Genomic DNA, 21,014 nt, shown 5'->3' on the forward strand with positions numbered 1-21,014 from the left:
AATACCACCATCCTTCAGACAGAAATTCACTAAAAAAACTTTCTCAGTGGCGGTATTTGGATCTAATTTGGTTTTAGATCAATTGACTGGAGCCCATTGTTATGTAATGTCTAACTCCCCCTGCTAACATAATCTGATCAGAACTGCTGACTCTCATCTACATGCATGTGACAGAGACACAGCTCCTCACAATGTTGTTTCCTTGGGGCTTCCAGTTATATGTGTAGCATGGCATTACAACAGTGGGTTGGGTCAGAACCTCCCTTGGTTTCAAGTACACTTTACCACAGAGGCTTACTAGTCTGAGCACTGTATAGTACTGTAAAAAGCCTAGGGTAAAAAAAATGATGATCTGCAGCAATGCAGTAAATTGCCAGTTGCTGCAGGCAAGGTGTAAAGGGAGCATTGGGAGAAATAGGAATTTAACAACCCACCAAAAACCAAAAGTTTAGAGATAATAAAGATTCCACGAGGAGCTGTTCAAATAAGAATCTGTCTGATTTAATACTTGATGTTTTACTGTTTTGTCATTGTACTGCCTTGACATTCGGAAGAATTAGATTTTTGAGATGATCTGATCAAATGTGACTGAATGGTGTCTTTCATATTGTGTTTCCTTCTATATAAAACACAGTATTTAATGTAATTTAGATAGCTTGATGAGGATATTACAAATTATTTCATCTACTTGTTTTTTGTGAGAACAGAATCATTTTATTCTAGTGAGCGGTCATCATAATACATTAACTGTTTTTTCACCCCATATTTTATTTGATCTCTTCTGTACAGGCACTGTATATTTAACCTGACTAATGTATTATCCACATTTAGGGGGTTACATCAGGGCTTGGCATGCAATACTGTACTGTATATTTTTATATTCATGCTGTTGTGGGTTTGGGACCATATAAGGCAGTGCCATTTTGCTTTGTGATTCTTCAGTTCATGTCTGCAATATACTGTACCATGTGCTGGGTTCAATCAAAGTTCAATTACTAAACCATTCCATCTAATTACCTGCCAGAGGAGCTGGAGGCTTTTTGAAGTTCCCTCACATCATGTTTTAAACCTATATGTCATCCTTCCATTTTGTGTTAAATGAAGTAGGAGAGACACATGTTGTTATGAATTTACGTAAATTGTAATGTTTCCAAAGAACGTACATTTGAATAGTTAAAGGGAAAGCTTCAAAACTTCTTAGATAGTACAGTAAGATGGGCTTGTCATGATGTTTCTCCTTTAACTGGACCAAAATGCTGTTCAGTGCTGTACCATTTTGAGTTTTAGATATTGTTTTGGTATGTGCAGGGAAGCATGTCAGGCTATCTCTCACGCTTCACATTTGGCAAACACACAACAACCTGCTTTGGGCAAGTTCATGAAAGCTCAATAACCCAATTACAAAATCGATGCCACCAACGGTGCAGATAAGCTACATACCTTTTTTTTCGCATTAAGAAATCTGCACTACATTTAAATATAATGCATAAAAATATGCATAGCAATTTTGCTGCACAGCTTGTCTGCCTCCTCCTGAAACTTCTGCTAACACCTACATCTCCCAGAATACAATGTCAGTTACTAGGAAACTGTACACAAGAAAAACCAACCCAACAAACATTATTCAGTCTCTGGCTAGCCCTGTTGGCTTTGCAGCCAATCGCAGTAAGAATAAGAAATTCGAAGCTACACAGGTTGAAGCGTAAACCCCCGGTCCGGTCCAGCTACAAATCCAACTGGAACCATCGTCAGAGGCAACCGCTAAAAAAATGGTGCCTATAATATTAAACTGTATTATAACTTATTAATGTATTTCCTTATTTTATTTATATGTATGGCTTTATATTGGAGTTGTAACATGTTCACTGAGTTTAAGAATGTAATGTTAAAATATAAGTAACGTAATTCATTGGCAGAGTCGGTGTGATACCTCGAAAAAAATGCGCTGAGCCGATAAAGAACCTTCCAGAACACACGCGTGGTTGTACTGTAGTTCAATGTGAAGAAATGGAAGTCTCTTTTTTTAATGCCTATCCCATTACCATTAAAGATTGTATAGTATTTTATCAAGATTACTCATGACTTCAAGGTAATGTTACATTTTGCCCCCTGAAAATACATTTTACTCTCTGTTACTCCCAGACCCAAAACCTTATCTGGATTGCTGGCTGGCACTATACCTGATCTGCTTATCTAATGTATATATATATATATGGCTCTGTTTATCTGCTGATCAGATACAGTACAGTTAGCTGCAGGGTGGGCTTTCTGGTATGCTGACCTGTCGGTGCCTCTTGATCAGAGACTACTTTTCTACTGAGGTCAGAAAGTGTTCTACTCTTCATTCACTTCTAGGCTGATTCTTTGAAAATAGTCAATTAATTTGATTCTGCATATTAGGTCTATTTGTATATGAAGTAGTGCTCTCTTACTACATGCATTCAATCCTGAAACGCACTAAAATGGTGCCACAGGAAATGAATTATGGTATGTGAAGAGGGGTGGACAGGAGTGCGACTTAACAGGCGTTATAAAAAAATCTCTCCAAAAAATGTACGCGTCAATCGCAGACGTTAACTGCGATTAATTGACAGCCCTAGTTTAAACTAATACTAATTAACTGCTTAAAGCTCCTAAGCTTTACTAGGGCTTTATTTGAAGGAATTTATTTACGGTTTACTCAAAGCGAAAAGTAAAGTTTTCTTACTGAGGTCCGATTTCTTACATCGCTGGCACTAAAAACAATGTTCTGTATAAAAATAAAGGATTATATAGTTTTTAAAAATAAATTCTCTAAAACAGCTTGCATTGAGTTTCCAGCTTTATGTTGCTCTGCCAGCTATTCTGGCTTTTATCTGCCCTGTTCTGTTTCCACACTGTTGTAACTAGAAAGAGCATTTGGTACTGGCAGAGACGAAACAATACAAGCCACCAATTTTTTCTGTGAGAGACCTTTGAGCCTTAGGAGAAACAAATGCAAAAATGACCCTATTTTGTTCTTTTGCTGAGTTGATCTATGAAGGACGTCACACTCAAATCTCATCTTGTGCAATGGAACTGAGACTGTTGCCCTCATTTGGCGCAGTTGACGGGTTTAATAGATTTTATGTATTATGTTTGGGATTCAGACACACGGACATATAAACACAGACACGCTCATGCACCTCCAGGCATTCCATTTGACAGTTTTTCTTGTGTGACAAAGCCAAGTCTCTTTAAGTGCACACGACCAACAGGAAAAAAAGGCATGGAAGAAGGCGTGGCTAAGCTTTAACTGCATCCTATTAGAAGTAGGGTGTTGAAAAGGGGTGTTCCCAAGAGGGAGGGACTGGCTCACAGCAGCAACATCTGTGTCATTCCTTTTGGCTTCACAGCTGGGAAAGGAGATGTAAGACTGAGTGAAGCCTTTTGTTTTAGTGTAAAATAGGAAATGGCTATGAATTAGCTGAGTTCACTGAGAAAGCAGAACTTGTTTGTGCTGTATGCTGTGCCCATACACCTGCTTTAAGGATATGCTAAACCTGGAAGATCTTGTTCAGGGAAACGTGCTGGAAATCAAATTTGCTTTTACCTGTTTTGTGAACAGACATTGGGAGATGTAAGCCTAAGGCCATCTTGCTTTCAGGTAAATATACAGGGGATTTTAATCTGTATGCAACACTGTCATTGGCCATTTTGCCTAGTATATTGAAATAAAATAAAATGTATTGTGGGGGGGGGGGGGGGGGTTAATTTGCATGCACTTTCAGTCATAGCCAGGCTAGTATCATCCTATTGTCAACTAATGTAGCTAAGAACCATCGTATTTGGAAGAAATTCTCATGTCTGAGATATGATACTTTGACCAGAAATCTTGACTCCTCTTGGATCGGTCTTTTTCATCTTTCCACTAATCCGCTGCTGCAGAGCCAGAATGTGTTCAACCTTCTGGCATGAAATGAATTAGTCTTTCTTCTCTTGTGAATGTTCTTTGAGGAAAAAGAATCAGTTTAACATAGACCTGCATGTTAATTGTGTAATGCACTGTTCTGCATGGTAGTACTGTAACTGGATGATTGTTGTTCTGTTTTGATAAGCACATACATTGCAAGTCTTCATGCTGAATGCCATAAGCAGCTGTGATGTTTTTAATCAAGGGCGATATTGTGCTCAAAATAGACAAGACTGTTAAGATGCATTCTCTTTATACATTGAGAGCAGACCCTCTGTGACTTATGCCTCACTTTTTAGGGAGTGTGATACTTGCTGATTTGAAGTGTTGAACTCAGTTGCTCTTTGTGCAAACTTGTGGCTCAGGAGATTGACTCAGTGAAGAATGTTTTGAGTGGGGTATTATAAATAGGTTTGACACTTGCTGTACTCCCATGTTTAATATGGAAAAATTGATTCATGCCAGAGATTAATTTTAACTGAATGGAATAAAAACCTACATACATTTTTTCTTATGAGGTGTGGCAGAAGTGGAGGCTTGAGGTTACGATTTTGGTAACATAGATATGGAGTCATTGTCAGTGATTGTCAACGTATCTTCATTGTGTTTTGAAGATTATTTGTTTTTTGTTAGAAGATATTTTGGATATACATTTCCAAGTAGACACAATTTAGGACAAAACAAAGAGCAGGAACTGCAATGTTTGTAGTTTTAATAAATTATCATTCTAAAAAGATGTTCAGTATGTGCTCGACGTGGGTGAAAGGCTGGTGGTGGGTTGGATCTTTCTCAACATCATTGTCTGTGGAACCGGTTGACCTTCGCTGTTTTAGGTGTAAACAAACAAACAAACCTCATCACTCTGTGTTCTCTGCTGTGTCTCATAGCTCTTGCTGAAGAGGAGATAGGTGCTGGCAGCTCATAGAAATACTGCATGCTTTGCAGCTGTTGTCTTATCCGGTCAACAGCCTAATCATTTTGGTACTGTTGAGTGCTGTTGTTCTATGTATTGATTAATTGATGGTTCCTCAGGCAATTTTGATTAGATAATTAAATTAACTGAGAGCTTTTATTGTTTTTTTTTTTTTTTGGGGGGGGGGGGTCATTCTATTTAAATTAAATGTATGTTTCTTTTATAATTGGTAAATATCTAATATCATCTTCTAGAACCTAAGCTAATGCTTTCATACCTATAGTTCGGCACTCAAACCACCAAGCTCCATATGTGTGCAAGGAGAACAGAGGTATAAATTGGAAAGTGACTTATTGACACATGCTGTATATATTTGCCACTGATTATTTAATGCAGTAAGTGTTTTGCAGACCTATGCAGTTGTTATATTAAGGACAATTAAGTCCATTCACTTAAAGAAAATCCTATTTTTTAATCACTCTTCAGCAAATATTTAGAGCAGTGGCATATGTGCTTTAAGCTGCTGAACATGTACATCAAGCAGCAATCACCATGGCAACTGTAGTAGAGGGCCTTCTTGTGTTGATGTACAGTACATAAATATTCAGTAAAACTCTCTCCCATTGGCTAAGCAAATTCATTAGAGGCTTAACTGGAAAAACTCATTACTCACACCGGTCTCTCACAATCTTAACAGCTTGTCCTCAGGGATTAGTGATGAAATGGGAAGCACTGAAATGGAAAAAACATAGCAACCGAGGAGGGCCTGTGTAGTCAATAAATCAAGGTCACAGAATGGATCTGTATGAAAAATGGACAGGATTCACAGAGAGGAGGAAGGCGAAAAAAAAATTAAATACTGAAGGAATTTTAATTTGGTGCCTTAATGATCACTCGTCATTTGCTGCATTGGCATTGGGACACCAATTATTTCTTCGCACAAGCTCTGCCACTTAGGCGGGATGGCATTGAATCACATCAGTGAAAGAGTATGGTGATGAAACACTTAGCTGGCAACACTATACCTGATCTGTAGATAAACAGAAGGCATCATAATTCAGGCCAGCATTTCCAAAAAGTCATTTTATCAGATGCAAACATTGAATGGTTTTTGTTAAATGTATTTTGGACAAAAATACCTGGTCCACAAAGTAACTTGCATGACTCCCATGTATAAAGCTGTTGTTGTTTGTCCCTGTCTGCTCCCATTATCTAGGATTCCCATTAACTACTGGACAGAGACAGTATGTTGGGGCAAAGAAAGGAGCAGGATGAAAATACACTTCCCTGGCTAGGAAAATATACTGCATTGCTAGGCAGTATTATTTGCCATCACAATGTCAGATTTAAAATAGAAATGGACTTGATTATAAGTAATGGATTTGACTGTGTGACACTGGTGCCCATGACACATGGATCACATGTGCAAAGAGGATGTAGACCTCAACTTCCTATCTAGTGGAGGTTTGTCCTTGTCCACATTGTAAAGCCAACATTCATTTTGTCAGCCTTTGTTTACAGAAACCCGACTGGGTTACATAACTTTAATATCATCCACAGTGACATTTACTAACATAAATAAGTATGGAAGTAGCTGAAGGTCACCCATATCCCTTCGTAACAGTAAAAAGAGGTTAATGTTCAATGCAAAAATCAATTTGTTTTGGCTGCTTTGTTTCTGCTGCAGATTTAAAGTGAGGAAAATGCCTCCCAGCTTACCCTATGGAATTGGATGTTTCCTGTAGCCTAGCTGGGTTGAATGTTCCATTCAATGGCTTAAAATGATATCCCCCATGCTTGATCCAGCGCAGGTACTGACTCGTACTGTAAATAGGCAGAAATCTGTTAATAAGGTCCTTAAAATGACGGGTTCTTGCTATTTGCAATATTTAACATATTGCAATTAGCAGACTAATTAGTTAAAAGGTGCGATATCCCTAGTGGGAGACCCGATTTTAGAGTGGAGATTGTATTATTATTATATATATAACAGTATTTTGAAATGTCTTCTCATTGCTGTAATCTAGAGATATGATAAAGGTTGATGCAGCTATGTGACAGATTTAATCTCCTGCCACCAGTTTCTATTGACAGATTTGGTGGGTGTTTGAACTGAAGCTATGACCGGCAATGCAACCCCTCTGCTATCTAGCCTGCTATGCGTAATGCTGTTAATGGTTACCTGATATTCATGGAGGTTGGTCTTAGGTGATGAGAAGATAATTATATCATTTTTTTGTACTAAGTCCACAAAAACAATTCCTTGCCTCACCTCGTTTAGATAACATGTCCTTCACCACTCACCCCATTTCACCCTCTGTGAGTGTTTATATTGCTTTGGCCTCCTGTCCATGCACATGGCTCATGATGAGTTTCTTCAGAAGAATATCCAAGCCGAAGGTCTAGATGCATTTGTAAGACACTTGTTTAGTGTCTTACAAACGCATATATGTTTAGAAGTAAGCTGGGAATATGATGAACAAAAGAGCAATATGAAACACAGTAGAGGAGCCCTACTACATAATCCACAGTTACAGTGCTTTTTATTCTGAATCGGAAGTCTTCAAAATATGGTTCATGTTTAGCTTCTGGCATTTGGTCCGAGGATCTTATCTCAACTTGACAGAAACAGTTTCATCCAGTCAGGTAAATAAACGCATGAGCATAACTGAGGACACCCTTCCTCATTCCATTACACCCCTGTTGTGGTTGTGTCATCACTCTGGTTTCTGTTCCTCATACCGAGGACTAATTGAAAGGAATGAAGATACATTGAGGTACAGTATTGTCTTGTAAGATGTATGACAAGCATGCGTGATTCAGGTGCGCCATGAAAGTCTGGGAAATGATTGTAGGCATTAACCCTTTCATCCACACAGCTGTTTTACTAAATTATTCTAATCCAAACACATGGCTTGGCTGAGCATAAGAAGTACATTCTTTTATGTGCTTTAAAAAAAAAAAAAAACATCATTAAAATAAATATTAGCCACCATTCCCAAGAATAGTGCTGGTTTAGCTGTCTATGCCTGATGTTGTCTGAAGCCCCAGTCCTCAACATTTTCTACAGTGACTATTTACAGACTGTTTTTCAAAACTGAATCAAAACTGTCAACCAACTGGCTTATGAAGTAGCAAATGCCCAGAAACAAGTTACTAAAAAGACAATAGCTGATTTTGAAGGATGGGAGTAAATGTCAAATTGTGAATGACATTAAATTCTAGCATATTGCACCCTCAATACCAAATATCCACAAAGTTATTTCTGCTAGATCAAATACAGAGAATGAATGTATCATTATAGATCACATTAACTTTTTTATTATTATTTAATGATTCCAGTGTATTTTATAATTTAATTATTATTGTTAGTAGCAGTCTGTTCTTATTACATTTACCTCGCCTTCTCTGATCAGCAGTTATGACAAGCCAAACTCCACTGATCTTAGCGAAGAGGCTAAGAAGCGATACACTTTACCCATTGCTAGAAATGTAAGTCTGAAAGCTAGATTTTTCTAGTGTTTAGTATTAACTCACCTTGAAACATCTGCCTTTCATAATGAATGAGCCAAATCTGCTCACCATAGAGGATAAGGCTTCTGTCAGAATAGACTAAACCCATTACATGTAAGTATGCATATCAGCAACTGAAAGCAAACCATTTAAAATAGTTTTGACTAAGTTTACAGCATAATAGGGTACAATACAATACTGTGCTCTAGGGCTCAGTGGTTCTGATTTAAATTCTACATTTGCCATTTGTATTTACTACCAAGCTTATCATTTGTCTACAGCTTTGTCTGAGGAAATTTAAAGCAGATTAGCAACATTGTGTGGTGCTTTAAGCAAGTACTGTATTCGCTCGAGTAAAAGTCGACCTTGTGTAAAAGTCGAGCCCCCCATTGTGAGGGCGAGATTTGGGTATAAATTAAAAAAAAAAAGAAAAAAGAAACTCATTTGTTATTGAAACAGATGGTAAGTTTAGTGAAACAGAAAAAAAAATTAACTGAAATCGAAACTGTTAGAGTGCACTTCAGGCGTTTGTTTTCCTAAATATATGTATTTAGATATCCCGACGGCGTTTGAGCGGCAGATTTGCAAAAATAACAATATTATAAGCACTTCTACCTAGAACCGCCAGACGCGTCATTTTGACGCGTATTACAATACAATACATTTTTTTAGTTTTAGTTTTTTTGTATGGTCTACAAGAGTATTATTTTAGTATACAATCGCCACCCCAGCTTCCTACCTAGCCCACACAGTAGTATGTATTTCAATGGAATGTGGGAGGTGATGTGGTCTGGCTGTAACTCAATGAAACTGCGTTTGTGTTTTACATGACAGCTCCTGGATGTAAACAAACCTGGAATTAATTTTATATATATATATATATATATATATATATATATATATATATATATATATATATATATATATATATAGACAATGTTAAGGAATAATTTTCACCAAAGCATTTGCAAAGCATTTGCTCTGGCAACGAGGGCAACAAGGATTTGCCCACAACAATGTCAATGGACGTGCGCTATTTCCACAGCAGCACTTGCTGCAGGGTCACACAGTAAAAATCAGCCCTTAGGCTATAGCCATCGATATACGTTCCCAGAAATTAGAAGTAGTTACTGTGCCAAATATAAGAATATCTAAAATATTGAAGTACAGAAGGATTGATTGACAGAGAAAAAAACACATAACTTGAACTATTTGCTTAACACAAGAAAAACTGTTTGCACTCCATCCAATAAGGACATGAAATCAAGCTTGCAAAAAACAAGTCCCTCCCAGCAGATGTGTAGGTGCGTGGCTAGGTACAGACAGGGATTGTCGTAACCACACAACGGCCGTGAATTTTGCAGACATTAAAGGTTTGCTGACAAGGTTTTTTTTTTTTTTTTTACTGTATTAGTCGACCCCCCCAACTTCAGGATTGTGTTTTGGTGTTAAATTTCTCGACTTATACTTGAACAAATATGGTATGTTGCAGATTAGGAAGAAATAGCATGGAGTGGAAAATGCTGAATTAGGTCTGGTGACTGGTAAGGAATTTCACAGCAACCTCAGTTATGTACCGTACAGGATTTGAGTGCACCTGGTCTGTGGGCTGAGCCGAGTGCATTGCTCAAGAATTAAGGAGTAGAGACAGATTCTGTTCAGTGGAATTTATTTTTATGTACCTCTGATGCCACTGCAAGGCTAAGTGTGTTTCTACAATTGAATACTTGTCAGTGCTTGTGACTCCAGCAAATTAAACTACTTTAAGTTTGCAGCCAGTGATTCTATGCAGTCCATTTATATTCCGAATAGAAGGAATCTATCTATGCAGCAGAGCTGGATAAATAATATTTTTATAAACTCTACTTTGTTTGAGGTTTGACTGCTAATGCAACTGCTAGTGTAAACAGGTTTTCCCCCATGGTAACTTGGATCACCTACAAACTCAGTTGTGTCTTGATAACTTCTGTAATATTAAAGTCTTATTGGAATAGTAGAGTTATGTTGCCAACAGAGGAAAATAATACATAATCTCACAAAATCTCACATACAGCATTCATTACCATTTGCTTAATCTAAGCAATAAATAGAAACCAAAAGGCTAATACAGTTGTTGTACAATAATGTACTGTACTGCTTTTTTCTTTTGGCATCTAATAGATTGAAGTATTGCCCCAGGGGATATAAAAGAAGTACTGATATGCTGGGTTTGTTGGCACTGGTGCAGCTTCGTCTGTCTCAAATTACTCATAACTGTATTAGATAAGGGGTTTTATTTTTCAACTATTACAATTGCATTAATCCAGTATCGTGTATCCCTTGTATTGACATGTTTATTCTTGTATTACGCCATCTTCAAATACAAGACAAACATGACAACCCTACTATTAGAATGTCAAGTATTTAGATTGTCTTTGATTTTGGGAAAGGAATGATTAATCTTCTTTGACTGTGTAAGGCACTCTACTGAAATATTAGGGTATTATTTTTGATAGTGGACTGCATAGGTGAGTCCCACATAAACTGAATCTTGATGGGGAAAGTAGTGAAGGGCTTTACATCATTTAAAGTATCCTATGGGAGGCCCAGAGTTCAGAGAGTGTGTGATGGTGGGTGTACAAGATGTTCTCCCTTACTGTATCTAGATGACTGTTTTAAACTCAACATTTGACAATACAATCTGTACTGACCTGTGCTTTTCTGACATTCTATATAGTATAACCTCAAGGCATTTTTGCGGAAAAGATTCAAAGCTTTCTTTTAAGAGGGGACCAGAAAGGAAAATGTTAATGTGAAAGTCTTCCTTTATTCTCTTTGCTTGATTTTTCTGCAAGATGACATTCTGCTATTTCCACTCTCATCATGCCCCCCTGCCCCCTCCTCCTGTATAAAGGTATGCTGTAAAATGTACAGGCATGAAAAAAGCATGTTTTACATGGCTCCTTCAACTGAGCACATTCTCCAGTCTGGAATTTCTCCAGTCATGGCAGGTCTATGGAAACCTGAAACATTTATCACTCGTAGGTCCACGTCCTGCTGAGTTTGGTGCTCCACAATGCAACGTAATACACTCGGCACGCAGCAGTATGACTGACTTATTGGTGCCTTTAACCCTCCCAACTTATTGTAAAATGAAACTGAGCAAGATTAAGTGAAACAGAGACATGCCACCAAAAGGTAAAGAGTCAGTTTGATGGATTGTGTTTATAGTTTATAGTTAAAAAACTAAGAAGAAATATTCTGATTCAGTAGACTTAACTACCACTTTGTGTGCCCTTGCTTTTACATTTCTGGGTGCATTGGAGATCAATCCCATTTTATAATGGAAAGCTTTGTTAGAAATAACAGCTGTTTTAACCTTGAACACTGGAGTGTGCACACAATGGACAATGGAGCCACAGGTAAATAACAGTACAGTTTAAAAATTATGATTAGGTGCAGAAGGTGTCAGCATCATAGTTCTTCTGACCAAAGAACTGTACCATCAAACTACTTGCAGGTTTAACAAAAACGGTTTGGTACATTATGCAGTAGAAGCCTAACGGTAGAGTATGTTACTTCCAACGTTGTCCTGGGACTGAGTATTACTTGCAAGGCTTTCAGATGATGTTTTAATATTTTATGTTCTGGAACTTAATTATTTATTGAACGCATACCATGTAAATGCCCAGGATAGGAACTGAAGGATCTAGATTTCTTTTTAAAACCAGATAAGAGGTATGGCTGTTTTGGGGGCCAGTGCTAGAAATGTGTTTGCAGATGACTGGGATCTCTGACTTTTTTACAGATCAGTGCCCTCCCAGAGACCCACTTTACTTAGTTTGACGGGATACATGTTCAGTATCAGGAGTGATGTTGGTGAGTTTCAGCCGAAGAGCACCACACCTGATAATGCTGATACGATTTCTTTGCTTTGACAAAATTGTGCATCACTTGACTGAAACCTTGTTCCACTAAGTATGAGGTAGGAAAGGAAATCACCAGGAGCTTCATCTTCCATAATGCCTGATATCGATGACCATATTCAGGCCAGATAACATTGAAGTGGTACCAATTGAATGTGGCTCTGGCTTTGACATTATTTTGCAAATCAGGATCACATTTCTTGCCTGTTATGGAAAATGGCTACACTGTCCATTCAGGAATATTGAGCATGCAAAGGTCTTGGAAACAAATCAGCATGTCTTCTTTCATTTGAATGATGTGATTGACGTATGTGAGAATGTGATCATCACTAAGTGAATTGGAGACCTGAAAAAGTAACAATGTTAGCCCACTAGTTTTAATAACTGATAGACTGTAATAAATAGTCATAGATTTCGGATGTCATCTTCCTCTTTCAAAAAACTCGGACTTATTTTTTCATTTCATTTTGTAAGATACCCTATTGTTAGCCAGTTGGAGTACACCAGTAATAGTTCACATTTTATTGATTCTTTAAGCAGGTGACAGCATGTTCAGTTGTACCAGACTTTCATGTCTGTCCAGATGCATTTCATTCTTTAGACTGACTGGCAAGCCCCAGCTGTCATCATTATCATATTAACAAACCATACATTTTAGATGGCAGAGATTATGACGAGAGAGCAACGTGCATGGATACACATTGGGGCGTTTCCAGAGTGCGGCATGCTGATATTGAGGCAGGCTCAGTAGGCAGTCCTGTTTGGGGATGACATTGACACACAACGGTACATCTACATACAGCAGCTGTTGGAGCTGCTGCTCTCTGTTTGAATTGTAAAACCAGGATCCTACGAAAAACTACTTTGATTTGACCCTGACTTCCTCATACAGCCCTCTCAAGAAGTTTGAACACAAGCAAGCTTAGTGTACTGTCCCCACAAACTCCCTATATAACTGTCTTCGGTGGTACCTACAGTCACCCTTCCTCCATCCTGCTGTTGTGTTGGTGGGTGGAGTATGTCCAAGATCTCCCCAGGCAAGATTTAACCTTGTGGCTGCACTGAAGTGAGTATGCTACCTACAGATCTGACTGTTTCCCAAAGTGAAGCAAAATACTGCCTGGTAAAAGCTAACCGATCATGATTTTATTTTCTGCTGAGGAGCCAATGGGGAATTTGTGGTCAACATGGCCTTTCATTTGCGGTCAGGAAAGAGCAGACACTTTGTAGTCCAATTGATTATATTGTTCTTTGGGATTTGTTCAGAAGGAAACAGCTGCCTGCACTTCTATCCAGTCCTGCACATGGTACAAATAAAGAACAAGGTACTGTACCATTGATATGGGCTACTTGCCAGAACTCATTTCAGACTGACAATAAAAATTCAGCTGTAGGAATGTTGTTTGAAGCTACACGAATGTGAAAGAAACTGAGAAGAGACACGGGCAGAAAATAAGGAGAAAAGTAAAGTAGCTTTTGGAATTATTGTGTACATTATCGAAACTGCATTTCCAGAATAACAAAGCAGACACAAGATGTTTGCTTTTGCATAGGAAGGATCAACATAATGGAATAATCTGAGTTCCATGCCATGAGCTGATGACTCCTTCAGTCATCTACAGCTGTTTATATTAAATTCACGGAAATGAGTAAAGGTCTGTTACTGTGTGCCGTCATCTGACCAAAATGACATTGTGAACGTAATCAGGAAATGGAGACTCACCAATGCATGCAAGTACTGTACTGATACTGGGGATAATATTAGAAAAGAGGCAAACGAGGACCACAGTTAGCCTAAAGCGGAGATTGTATGTAAAATACTGCTGCTGATAACTGGAATAGATGATTACAGTATATTCAGCATGGGACTTGCTTGTGTTTGTTCTGCTTAATTACGTCTATTGGAAAGTGCAGGCTGCTTTTTAATCTTTTAAGGAAATGCCCCTCATTATTACAGCAGTGATGTAAAATACAAACCGGTGCAGATTGACTGTATTGTTTGACATATTTATATGGTATCTGAAGGTGAGATCAGTAGTGTTCAGTTGTCTGGAAATCCCAAGTAATATGCATTGGCAGATACTTTAGGTATAGCAGGTCTTATCTCATCGGTCAGTGTATTATGACTCGAGTGATTGTTATTTGAATAATCTGCATGGGATGCACCTTAACCCTTTGCGGTCCATTTATTAAATGCGCGTCAGGCACGCCAGGTCTAATTAATTTTCACACGCGCAGTTAATTTTAGACGCGCTGTTTAAAAGTATTTTTTTTCACAGTCAAACAGGTTTAAATGGCCCTGCATATCAACAAAGCACTCACTTGGCATCTCCAGCCCCGCCCCACCCTTTCGTTTGCTATAGCTTTCACCTATGTAAGAAATAAATAATAATAATAATAATAATAGTAATAATAATAATAATAATAATAATAATAATAATAATAATAGTCGTACATACCGATCGATCATCTCCTGATCACTCGTTTTATCACCAAACTCCTCAATAATGCGATCCAAGTCATTATTTTATTACTATAACATCTCAAAAAAGCTCTGCAAATGTCCGTGTTCTGTGCGCTGATTCACAGGCAGCCAGCTTGTTTACTTACGACCGCCCCATTATCTGATACCAGGGCCATATATGACTATTCATGAGATACGCCTTTTTTTTTTTTTCGACTTGTCTCGGCTCCTTTCGTTACCACTCGGCCATTGAATGGTTTTCTCGACTTTTTCCAGAGAAAAAACGACTAAAACCCGTTTTTTGCGTTTCTATAATGATGTCGGACAGGGTCCGACAATGGACCTGATAGGAATAATTGCAATGTCGGACCAGGTCCGACAATGGACCGCAAAGGGTTAAACATACATAAACAAAATGCTTGCACTGCAAATACCTGTATTTAAGTTGTAATTTATTTGAATGCAATTCCTTAAATGTACATTATTTTCTGGATCAGCCTTATTGTAGACATTGGTTTTTAGAAGAGTACCTCCAGAATCTCAAATGAACTGGTATCTTAAGAGCTCTGGAACACAACGATAAAGGAAAAGCAGACACTCTGACAGAATGGCGATTGTAATCAGCAGCCCTCACAAGATCTGAAGAGAAGTACACTGCACTGTACTTTAGCTTGTATAAGCAGAAAGCGTACAGAACGTGGTGGAGCTGAGGGTATCTAGATGTTTCAAGCTAAACCAAGATATGCCTGTGACTCATGCAGGGCGTAGCCATGACAGTAAATCAGTTAGGAGAACCAGAGGGTTGTGACAGACCCATCAGAAATGCTAGGAAGTTGTTTTCAGGTCATTCACTAAAGAAAAAAGAACAGTAATTCCACAGGAATGCAGAACAGCAGAGACATGTACAGTACATTACAATTAGAGAGTTTCAGTCAATGATACACATTTCTTTGGTAGGTCAAACCTTTAGAATGCATTTCTGCTGATTTATCTGTCATAAGTTAAAGCTTTTTGTATACATCCTGAACATCTACTCTTCCAAAAGCAGGTATGCCTTTATTTACTCCAGGCTTTTTTAGCTTTAGTATGTTGTAAATATTAGACTTGTGTTAATGACTTGTGTTACTAATTCCGCTTCGCAGAGTATAGAAAGGACGGATGAGTTTTGACTCTGTAAAAGCCTCTAGAAGCATCTGGTCTCCTAGCTTATCTCCATCCTGCCTGAAACATGAGACAGACAACAGGGGGGACACCAGATGGCTTCCATCTCCATTTAACTCCTAAGTTGCTAGACTTTTGGTCTCTGAAATGCTTACCACTTTATTTCAGGAAAAGCAGATTTTCTGACAAAAACAAAGAAAATAATCATTAAGGTTAACATCTTGCATAAGTAATGAATAATATATATATATATATATATATATATATATATATATATATATATATATATATATATATATATATATATTCATTAGTTATGCAAGAAAAAGCCACAAAAACAGGAATGGATTAGGGTTTTCATGTAGTAGCCTTTTGAATTTTACATTTGTCATTGTGATTCTACTTGTAGTAAGTGAATGCAAGAGTTCATGTCAAAGGGATAACATCTGCAGGTCTGAAGGAAGCTACCACCCAGTCCGGGGCAATGTATTACTACAGCGAGTCGAGGCTCGGAGGATGTGGAATGTGCTGCCAGGCTGTACTGCACTACTTTGACTTTAGTTCTGCAGGGCAGGGCAGGGCTGTGTGGGTAACCATGTACCTGCTGTGTAGTTGATAAAAATATGTTTACCCCTGTTGTAAGGGAAATCACCTGTCCTCATTAGAAATATGATACAGTATGTTTTGGAGTGAGGTTCGTAAGAATTCATGTTATGACTTGCAACCTCCCTGTTTTGTGTCCACACATATCTTGTCATGAGCCGGGTTCAGCCTGAATTTTGTCTTTGATATTTTGTTTATCGGGTCAGACAGCAGTCAGTTAGTGCTGTTTTTAAAGGGCTTTGTTGGCACTTTTTGCAACCCATCCCTGATCATTGACACTGTCCAATTTACTATCAACATGTGAACCTGTATTTTACAGCTTTTGAGAGTCACGTAAAGATACCGATTGTGTTAGTATTAACTGGATCTAGCTTTTTTGCGGTGTCCTCATTTCAGAATGATTCAACCAGGAGATAACATCTTTTTGTCAGTCAGAGGTTTGGGGCTACTTGAGGTGTCACTTTTAGATTCGGCAGACACTCCAAGATTCCAAAATGCCACTTTTGCAGATGGTGTCTTTTTTGTTTCAACCAATCATTTGTTGGCATTATAATAAGGATAAAGAATAGTTTCTTCTTTTTACCATAAAATACGACAGGACTTTACTTTGGATTTATGTACAGTACTGTACTATGGCTGCATTGGTTGCTGGAGGAAAATATGTAAACAACCTTAAAGTTTTACATAATTTTGACGTCAAACTGACAACTCGCCTTCGATCCACAGACTCGGAGAGGCAAAGCTCAGCCTTGCAAATCAAGTGCAGGATGCAGATACGGGATCAATGCCGGCAGAGCAAATCAATTGCAGCCTTTGCTACATTTAAACTGTTTACTTAGCATTATATCTGTGAGGAAATCCACAGCAATTTTATTTCCAAAGACTGAAATGAGAAGAAGCTGGGATCCAAATGGAGCATCCATAGAGTAATATAGGCCTTTGGACAAAAGAAGAAAAGAAATTAGGATATTTGAATGGCCACATTTCTTTTGCAGCAGTGAGTGTACTGTGCTGCATTTCACCAGTTATATTGAAAACTGGGCTAATATGTTCAGACTGGATGGTGCATCAGCACAGTATTTATGCGTGACAGAAGCTGATTTGCGGACAGCAGTCTTGTCCTCGTATTATAGCCGTAAGGCACAGTTATTCAAAGCATGAGTCAAGAGAAGGACGTCTGTGGGTTATTTGTGTAATTTGTGCGGGTTGATCTGGACATCTAGTCCCTTTGCACTGGTGTGTTTTATTGTTGTACATAATGCTACACGATTGTAAGAGTACTTGATGTTTTACAATATCCTTTTGTGTTGACTACTTTGATATCATTCTAAATAATATAATTAGTATAAGATATCATTTAATACAGTTATTGGGTTCAATGTTCCCAGGTAGCAATATTAAATGGCTTTTGACAACTTTTGATTGACAATAATATTTTACCAGGGTGACTTTATTATTATTATTATTTGAGAGGCATACACATTTTCCTAGCAATCTTAAGCTGGTTTCGTTCTCCCATGGTACTTTTTGAGAAGACGAGTTAAAATAGTGTCCTCGGAGATCATTGTTTAATACATGAACATGAAAGACTTGCTGTGTAGGTGAGCTTATGAAAGGTTTAATGGATTTGGGGCCAAAATACAACCGCTCTCATATGACAGCTTCAACTAGAGTACCATATAATGTGAATGAATTGCACTCAAACCATTTTTTGTTGTACGTTCTCTCAAAGGTTGTTCAAATACGTACCTGCAAGTTGAAATCTATTTATGAATGTATGATAACACTGTGTCACTGGTATCATCAGATAGTAATTTATTTTGCTGCTGCTGTATATTACCGGCAGGTCTGTTATGAGGAGCAACCTTAGCAGATGCCTTTCATTAAATATTAAAATCACTACTTAAACAGACAGAGAATACATGCTTAAAAAAAAAACAAATGAGTGGTCCTATCCGTCATACACCCTTTGTAAAAGCTTTTTGTCTACTTCCCTGGAAAAGCTGTACAGTTGCAGTAATACAAAAAGTGCAAACACTGAACTGAACAAAACAAAGTGCATTAAGGTTGTTAACCCTTTAGGTTCTGAACTATTTTTGCCTGTTTTTTTATTTTTAATTTTATTTTTTACTGTTAGATATGTGGCTTTGACTATTTAACTGTAACAGTTACAGGTACATATCATACATTAAATGAATGTGCACACACTACACTTTTATAAAAAAAAGAGATGCCTTTTAGAAAAAAAACATTATTTATTGTTTGTAAAAAATATTTTAGCATGGCAAGCTCAAATCTGATGGTGTACAATGAAAGTTCAACATGTAGGGAACATGGAAAAATATGAACAAATTGGATAATAAATAAAGGAATTATGGCATATATACAAAAGGGACCAACAACAACAACAACAAAACTGATTCATTGAAAAATGTGCAAAAGAAAACAAAAAGAAACAAAAACCCATTCAAATTATTTGTCTCAGGCACTCTGATCATGTGGCACAAGATGGGGCTGTTCACTGTGGCTTGAATGGCCAGCAAGGTAGTGACCAGGGCAACATAACCCTAAACAGCTCTGGTCTCGTGCATCTGATCCACAAACACGAAACACGAAAAACAAATGTATATTTATCGGAAAATAGTTCCTTGTGCCTTCAATGTTGCCATTTCTCTTATTTTGTAAAGATTTTGTGGCCTTGCAAAATTCTTTTTAGTAGCAGATTTTCTTTTTTTTTCTTTTTTTTTTAGAGAATATTTTAAACAAGAATTCCATATTACAGTGTAACATTCTTTTTGTAAGTGAACAGGAGATGAAAATCTTAGGAAATACTACACCTTTACCCCAGATTTATGAAAGGATGGATGACTAGTGGTACAGACTAGAGAAATGAGTGTGATATTTGAAAATGTTTGTATTTTTATATTCCACTAGGAATCAGTAGTTGAAGCTTGTACCTGAAGGATTCGTGCCATGGCCCCGCGGAAGAGAAGTGGACGGGGGATCTCCTTCATCTTCTGCTGCTTCAGAGGAAGCGACCATCCTGAGATCACCTACCGCCTCCGCAATGACAGCAACTTCGCCCTGCAGACCATGGAGCCGGCACTTCCCATGCCTCACTCGGAGGAGCTGGATGCCATGTTCTCCGAGCTTGTGGTAGGTACAGCCAACAATGCAACCTTCAACCTTTTTTTTTTATTTTTAATCCAAGGCAGTGTGTGTTTTAATGGATGCATTATAACCTTTAAACTCCATATGACCAGTGTAAAAAAAAAAAAAAAAGTGATAGTAAAGTCACTTGGCCACTGCAGCAGGGAAACTGTTTGCTGAAAATCGGGCACAGAAAAATTGTTAATGGTATCCCAAGGAGAGTGGATGTCCCCCTAGTTATACATTTTGGATATATAGATTGTTAATGTATTATCACTCAAAGGCTTTGGATAGCTTGACTGATGATCATTAATATTTAATAACTTATGCAGCTTTTTTTATTTATTTTACAGCTACTCACACTAAACTGTAAAAAATAAGTTCTGATTCAGAACAGATATTACTTATTCCATAGAATGGCTCACCATCCACTCTGGATGTTACAGCAACAGCTACTGTACAGTATTAGTTTGTTTGGTCTGGTGGTCGTTCCTATATGCTGCTTGTTGTTGTTATATCAATTCTGCATAGATTACTAAATTGGGTCCCAGCAGACGGCTAATTTAGTATTTGACATATGTATGTATATACAGGAATACCAATGAAGCCTTCAAATAAATACTAGTGATACATTTGATAATTATTAGATGTTTGTTTTTTAAACTGTGCAGCTGGCATATATTTGAAATATGTCAATATAATAGTGCCAATAAGATAATTAAAAATCTACGTTGTTGCAAGAGGCAGCTGTAATTAATTCCTTTTCCAAACCCTTGCACAGTAATTGCAACAATCCCAGTTGCGACATTGCTGTTAACTTCATTTGAACACCTTGGATCAATTAAAAATGTCCAATTAAAATGCACGATAGGCACTTCACAGGTGTTGAAGGGGCTGATTCGGGAGCGGCAAAGACGAACACACGCTGTCCTCCTAAGCATGTGCCGTGAGCTTACAGGCAAGCCCGCAGGGACTGGACAGTCTACAGGGGGCGCTGGTGCGCGGTGAGCCGAGGACACCCTGGCCGACCTAAGCCCTTTTTTTGGTTCAGTTCGCTGATATTCCACATGCTTGCATAAATTGGCTAGTTATACAGTCGCACTCTCTGACTTTGTGAATCTTTGAGTTTTGTTGCCAAGAAAGACTTGAGCCATGAGTCGACCACAGATGGTATTCCCCTGCAGTAGAAAGCAGAGCAAACAGATAGCCAGTAAAGCAGTCGGCATGGAATTAAAATAATTAAATCTAATTATTGCTGCCTCAGGATCCACAAGGACATGCAGATGAATAGCCTATCTCAGTCTAAGTGTATATTAAATATAGTCCCAGTTATCTCCAAGCTTTTTATAACCAGATATAGACCATCCAGTATTA

At 37.9% G+C, this 21,014-nt stretch overlaps 1 protein-coding gene across 5 annotated transcripts in view; it reads left to right on the forward strand.

Annotated features, from left to right (window-relative positions):
- LOC117421241 (disheveled-associated activator of morphogenesis 1-like) overlaps window positions 1–21,014 on the forward strand; it is an 80,339-nt gene that overhangs the window by 13,508 nt on the left and 45,817 nt on the right. For 4 of the 5 annotated variants that reach the window (XM_058991668.1, XM_058991673.1, XM_058991671.1 and 1 more), the window contains exon 2: window positions 19,425–19,646. In XM_058991668.1, coding sequence (XP_058847651.1) covers window positions 19,464–19,646 — 183 coding nt within the window. In that variant the 5' untranslated portion in view covers window positions 19,425–19,463. Of the gene's footprint in view, window positions 1–3,356; window positions 3,626–19,424; window positions 19,647–21,014 lie in introns of those variants that run through there. The other variant, XM_058991669.1, reaches the window with a different exon arrangement.

Source organism: Acipenser ruthenus, chromosome 18, assembly GCF_902713425.1.
Source record: "Acipenser ruthenus chromosome 18, fAciRut3.2 maternal haplotype, whole genome shotgun sequence".
In the NCBI taxonomy this organism is placed as follows: Eukaryota; Metazoa; Chordata; class Actinopteri; order Acipenseriformes; family Acipenseridae; genus Acipenser; species Acipenser ruthenus.